At 51.5% G+C, this 6536-nt stretch overlaps 1 protein-coding gene across 1 annotated transcript; it reads right to left on the reverse strand.

Annotated features, from left to right (window-relative positions):
* Positions 1 to 4429: 4429 nt before the first annotated feature.
* On the reverse strand, positions 4430 to 5963 carry PRMT6 (protein arginine methyltransferase 6). Its single transcript, XM_059673277.1, has one exon. It carries the CDS (start codon positions 5942 to 5944, stop codon positions 4742 to 4744), a length of 1203 nt encoding a protein of 400 aa, XP_059529260.1. The 5' UTR covers positions 5945 to 5963; the 3' UTR covers positions 4430 to 4741.
* Between the last annotated feature and the right edge of the window lie 573 nt (positions 5964 to 6536).

Raw genomic sequence — 6536 nt, forward strand, 5'->3', positions numbered from 1 at the left:
GAAATAAATGGATTTTCAAAATATTTTCATTAAAATTCTGGGAGAACATGTATGTAGCCTCACTCTGGCTGTTGCCCTGTACTGTAGCCCTTCATAAAGCATGCCTTTGGTGAACGTTAGCCTTTCAGAACACTGATTTAGAGAGAACAGCCTGTCTGCTTCCCACCCCAATGGAAGACATGCAGACTCATGCTAACCCCACAGGGACCAGCCCAGGGATGCTCTCCTGGCACAGACGGGAGAGCACACGGGTTTGTAATTTCTTCAGTGGCTGTTGGCAATGTTGTGGATGTTGTCCACTCAGGTCTGATGGGGGAAGAGAAGATTTGTGGACACCTATTTGTCGAACAGTCGATGGGCTGACGTCTAAGTAAACTGGTTGTCTTTGTGCTTAGTTAGGTACAGGATTCTTTGTTTCAAACATTTTTTTTCCCTACGAACACGCACCATAGTTTGAGACTTAGTCTCCTTGCACTGTCTTCCTCCTTATCATCACTTTAAAGGATTTTGACACATTTTTGGAACGGGCTTGGCAATCTCCCATGTTCCTTCCTGTTGTGGTTAAGATCCGATCAGGGTTTAGTCTAGGCTTAGAAAGATGCTGCAGAACGTTCTAAGTTTCCTCAACATGGTCTACATGTCTCAGAATTCTTCACACGTTCAGAAATCTTGATTCTCCAAACATAAAATGCTGTGGGTTGGCTAAAAGGATGGGATCCAATCAGCCACCCATCCATCTGAGCAATCAGAGACACCACATTCCATAGGGCACGAAGGGACATATCCCAGAATCCTCTCTCTCACCTCCTTGTCCTCAGAACTTCTGCAGATATTCCGGAAAGTCAGATCATATTTTAAGGCCAAAAAGTATTAGAAGAGAACAAAGATACATAAATTCCAACAAAACATGCAATATTTATTATAAGTGAGAAGGGCAATAAATCAGGAAAAAAAACAGGGGTATGGAAGTGGAGCCAGATATAAAGCTAAAAAAGAGCACAAGCCAGTCATAAATTTGGCTCAGCTCCCTAGGAGCCAATGGGAGAGGAACTGCCTACCCGAAGGACCACGTCCATTAGCTGAAATAAACCAGTTATTTACAGGACACAGATTTATTTCTAGAACTATCACCATGGAGGAATTTTCCTCTGAGGTCTCACAATCTATGCAATGATAGGTAATATTTATTTTGCACCTGGGAGAAATTTTAAGGATGGAATTGAATTGAGGGCTGGCTTCTGGACCCTGCTTCACAGAGGTTACGGTTTAGTTGGAAGGAGGCCTTTCTGGGCTAAAGGATGTATGCAAATTATTGATGTAGGTCATTTTATTCCCTTACTGTATCCCAGCTCTTCGAGGTCAGGATTGACTTACTTGTCATAGGGCTGAATTGTTAGAGAGTTGGTGTTTATTAAGTGATTAACTGAATGGATGCCTCACGGATGCCTCTCTGCGCTCCAGCACCAGGTATGTGTAGCCGGAATGGCAGAGTTCACCTTACTGTGGTCCTGTGCTGAGGATTCAGTTGTCTGAGGGCCTCTAAAGTGCCCCATTTCATCAGGTCTGTTAGGGAAGCAGGTACAGGTATGTTTCAATGAGTGCTTACTACCTGTCAGTCTTGAGATTCTATACACTGAAGGTGGATCTCCAATGAGACTCTTCAACTAAGGACTCCCCTCTTTCATTCGTCATGAGATAAAAAAACACACAACATTACAGAGATATGTATTTTTTAAAAATATATTTTTTTACTGATTTCAGAGAGGGAGGCAGAGGGAAAGAGAGAAACATCAATGATGAGACAGAATCATTGATCAGCTGCCTTCTGCACCCCCCACACTGTGATGGAGCCAGCAATCTGGGCATGTGCCTGACTTCCTGGTTCACAGGTCAACACTCAATCAATGAGCCATGCCGGTCGGGCAGTATGTACTTATTTTTAAAAATATTAAAGCACACACAGATTAACTGAAAATTTTGTTTAAGGTAAGGAATTGAAAGACTTGTTTCACTGCCAAGAATTAGCTATGTGACCTTCGGCTAATTCAGTATCTGTGACCTTTGGCAAAAACTGAAGATAAATGCCTGTCCCCCCAACACCCACACCACCCCACTATTTACCCCATTAGCCTTTGTTTATATAACTGTCTGGCCGGTCCTCTGAACACACCTCCTTGGAGGCAGAAACTAGGCTTCGTGGGCCGGTATCCTGAGTGCTTGTTACAGGGACCGTGACCGTGTGACCTGGAGGAAATCTCTGGAAAGTTTCAGTGCTGAGGTGGATATTCACCCTGTGCCCATCCTTGGGGCTGGGAGCTCCTTCCGTGGCTCCAGGGGCCCTAGGCCATCAGCAGCAGTTCCTACAAAGACTGGACAGCGCCTGGGGGCGCATGAATCTTCCACACGCCTCCTCCTGCAAGTGTCCTGGCGCCAAAGGGCTCGGGCTTCCTTTGGGTCCGCTGGAGGCCGGTCACACATTGTGTCATAGACAGCCATGCGGAGGCTGTCAACCAAGACCTGTACAAACACCATGTTCCGTACTTATTCCGCAGCCAGTTTCGTCTGTGTCCAGCTGCTCCAGCCTGTATATTACATCCCATAATGACAGCAGCCGGGAGATACCGAGGTCTTATTCCAGGCGCTATGTGCTTGTATTTTAACGGGTTCCCTCACCTTCCAATTGTTCTCCCCAATTTGCGGGAGAGCACCAGAGAAGGGCAGGTAGGTATTTTGCTGGAGGTCACACCGCATGTGGAGCTGGGGCTGCAGCAGGAGCTGTCTGGCTCCAGGGTCCAGGCCTTTAACCGCTGGCCTGTGCTGCCTCCTGACTAACTGCCTTAGTAACTGTATTTTTATGCTAACGCATTTTTCTTTGGGGGAAACAGCGACAGTAGGGATTTTAAAGCCTACTTTGCCTAACTATGAAATACCTTTTACTTCTAGAGTTATCCAAAGTTTTAACTAGTGTTTGCTTTGTGTGCTTATACTGGTAATAAGAACTATTCAGAAAACCGTAAGTTTAAAAGTGGAACTTGGAAGGTGCTTTCATTGGCCTATACAGCAAAGGAATTATTCTAACAAGTTAAAAACAACACACACACACACAAACAAAAAACAAAGAAAAACACACACCCCAGAACTTGATTCAAAACTGTACACTAAATCCGAAATAAATGTTGGCCTAAAATACAGCTGACCCTAAAAGCAGCAGCTGCTATGCCCTAGCTTAAACCACACCTGGCTTGCTGTGGCTGCACCATTCACCTAGGTCCTAGGCTGCTCACCATCTGCACATCAAAGACAGCAGCTAGAATCGTACTGCTTGCTATTGGAGGACCTTGTCAAGTCTATGGTTGTGTACATTTCTGTTTCCCTTCATAATGACAGATATGCCTGTGGTCACCAAATTAGTTATGATACTTAAGAGCTTGAATATGCGTTGAATCCCGGGGCAGAAAATGCATTATAAACAGAACTGGTGGAGTACTTCAGAGGACCAGTTTTTCACACGTGTTTTCTGCTGGCACACAAAACCCTACACTCAGCATGACCCTGAAGCTGCACTCTGAAGGGGCTTTAACACTTTAAGAGCTGACCATATTACCAGGCCAAAGCGGTATCACTCAGACAGTACACGAGACTTCTTAGTTCATCTCTCAAGACAGAATGCCAATGTTTTATTTGCCACAGGGATGGGGGGGGGGGGGGGGGAAACCGGCGAAATAAATTTGATGACATGACTCACACTTCATTACAAATGACTTCCCTGAATTCACAACTTTCACAGTTGGCTGAGCTAAGAAGAAAAAAGAGAACTTGTGCTTGATTTAAGTAGGCCAAGTCAGATGATCCACCTAAATGAGGGAGCTTAAAGGAGGACTGGACCCTTCTAGCTGAGAAAATATTCCTTTAATTTAGTGAGCTGAGCTGATTGACCCGTGGGGAGGAAGAGGCCCTGAGCCAGGCTCTGAAACGACCTCTCAGCCTGTTCATAAAATTATGGAAAATACATGGGACAGTTTCTCGATGAAACCTTAACAGTAAAGACAAGAATTAAAAAAATTCTCTACCACTTCACTTTCCCGTCTTTTTCTTGATTTCTCAGATCGGCTGCACAATTACGTATGAAGTCTCTTTTACTGAACGGCGTGTTCATCACCTTGGGCACCCTATGGAAGTAGTTACTAGTAAGTGCAAGAACAGGGTTATTGAAACTACTTCCTCCCCTCCTCCCTCTGGCAGCCAGTGGGGTAAGAGCTGTAGCCTAGAGGCCCCCGGGAAGGGAAGGGAAGGGAGGGAATTCAGGGAAGGAAGGGATCTGGCTCTGGGCAGACAGCAGAGCCAGGCGGGAAATGTATGGCGTCTAACTACACACCCTTTCACCGTCTCCGAGGCTTCAGGTTTAAATAAGGTCTGAGGGGTCGGGGTGTGCATGGAACTTCATAAACGGACATTTTATTACGTGTTTTTTCTTTCGTGAAACAAACAAAAAAATAGAAATACAAGTGCTTGGGACCACATACTTGTGAGGCTCAAAAGCCTAGTAACAAACACGCTGTTTTCATCGTTGGGGGCATCGGGGTCATTTCTAAAATAAATGTCACCGGGACAGCCTCCTCCAAGGGAGGGTGAAGTCACTCCCCCCCCCAGGAGCCTGGCGGGGAGAGGCAGACAGAACATAAGGCCCCCATCCGAGTGGCAGGCGGGATCTCCCTCTCCGCTGCGACCCCCCGCCTCGCTTCTACCGGGAAAGCCTGGCCTCCTCCGGAGGCAGCTGCTGGGAGGGAAGCCACTGCTCGTCCTCCATGGCGAAGTCTTTGGCCTGTTCCTCCTGGTCGCCCACTCTGTAGCGCAGCTGCACGCGCAGGAGCCGGTGGTTGGCGCGGCAGGGAAGCAGCGTGATCTCCCCGGAGATGTCCGTGTCCTGCTCCACCTGCACGGGCTCGTTCAGGTAGAGCAGCGCCTGCTTCCAGTGCGTGACCGGGTGGAAGGGCGAGGTGGACAGCACCAGGGGCTTCCCCGAGTCCCCTCCCGGGAAGGTCACCTGGAACCAGAAGGCAAAGCCGTGCATGGCCGCCGCGCCGTAGCAGCTGAAGCGGAAGCGCCCCGCCACCCCGGCCTGCAGCTCCTGCTCCAGCCCCGCGCGGGCCAGGTCCAGGTGGGCGACGCGCTGCGGCCGGGCCAGCACGTCCTCGCCGCACAGGTCCTGCAGCACGATCTCCGACGGGCCCATGAGGCAGCGCGTGGCGAAGGCCTCCAGGCAGCTCATGTCCACGTCGTAGAGCTGCTTCACGTGGGCCCAGAAGCCCAGGCGCTGCTCCAGCGTCGGGTCGCTGACGGGCGCCAGGAAGAGCTCGGCGGACGCCGGCAGCAGCAGCCCGCCCTCCTTCAGCCACTTGGCCCGCGCGTGCAGCACGGAGCTCAGCATGGACTCGTGCAGGAGGCCGTAGCCCATCCACTCGCTCACGATGGCGTCCACCTGCTCCGGCAGCTCCACCGTCTCCACCTGCCCCGGCAGGACGTGCACCCGGTCCTCCAGCCCGTTGAGCCGCACCACCTCCCGGGCCTGTTGCCAGATGGCGCTGGCCTCCACCGCGTACACGCGCCGGGCGCCGGCCTGGACGCAGAAGATGCTGAGGATGCCGGTGCCCGCGCCCACGTCCAGCACCGTCTTGCCCCGCAGCGCCGCGCAGTTGCGCATGATGCCCAGGCGGTAGGCTTCGGTGCGGATGCGGTCGGCCAGCATCTCCTCGTGCACCGAGATGTCCGAGTAGCACTCGTAGTACTGCTGGTCCCGCTCCTGCCGGCACCACGCGCGCCGCGGCCGGGCCACCGCCCGCTCTCCGCCATCTTCCTGCTCGGCTCCCTCCCCTCCTCCTCCACCGCCGCCGCCGCCGCGGCCGCCGCCCCCCGACTCAATCTTTCTCTTCTTGGGCAGCGACATCTTGGCGGCTCCGGCCGACTCCCAGCGGGCGTTGCGCGGCGCGGCGCCGGCGCTAGGAAGCGGGGGCTTCTGGGACTTGTAGTTCGCGCTGGCCTTTTCCTCTTCCTGCGGGTTCTCTGGGCCAGTGGGTCCGCGGCTCCGAGCTGGGCTCAGCGCTTTCTTTTGGTGACCCGGAGTCCCTGGGATTCTCTCCGCCCCCTGCCTTTCCCTAGCCCTCCGTTCTCTGTTCTCTCTCTCTCTCTCTCTCTCTCTCTCTCTCTCTCTCTCTCTCTCTCTCTCTCTCTCCCTCTCTCTCTCTCTTCCTGCAGTGGGCACGCCCACTCAAAACTCAAAGCCCACGTTTTTGCTAGGTTCCCAGATTGTACCCCAGCGAATCTTCGGGGCGGAACCCTTCCCCTGTGAGCACCTCTGGGGCAGTGGGAACTCCTAAACTCCCCAGAGGTGGGATTTAGAAATCGCACCACACGTTTCTCTTTGCTGCTTTGAGTGGATTTAGGGTGCAAAGCAGGTGGAATGGAACAAAGAAAAGGACATAACAGTGTTAAACGCTGGTTCTGATTCCAGGGAGACCGCAAATGAATGGAATGATTAG

Source organism: Myotis daubentonii, chromosome 18 (genome assembly GCF_963259705.1).
Source record: "Myotis daubentonii chromosome 18, mMyoDau2.1, whole genome shotgun sequence".
Taxonomy (NCBI): Eukaryota; Metazoa; Chordata; class Mammalia; order Chiroptera; family Vespertilionidae; genus Myotis; species Myotis daubentonii.

Bases quoted from the DNA above. Each gene is read 5' to 3' on its own strand.
- PRMT6 (XM_059673277.1), bottom strand. From the start codon at position 5,944: ATGTCGCTGCCCAAGAAGAGAAAGATTGAGTCGGGGGGCGGCGGCCGC.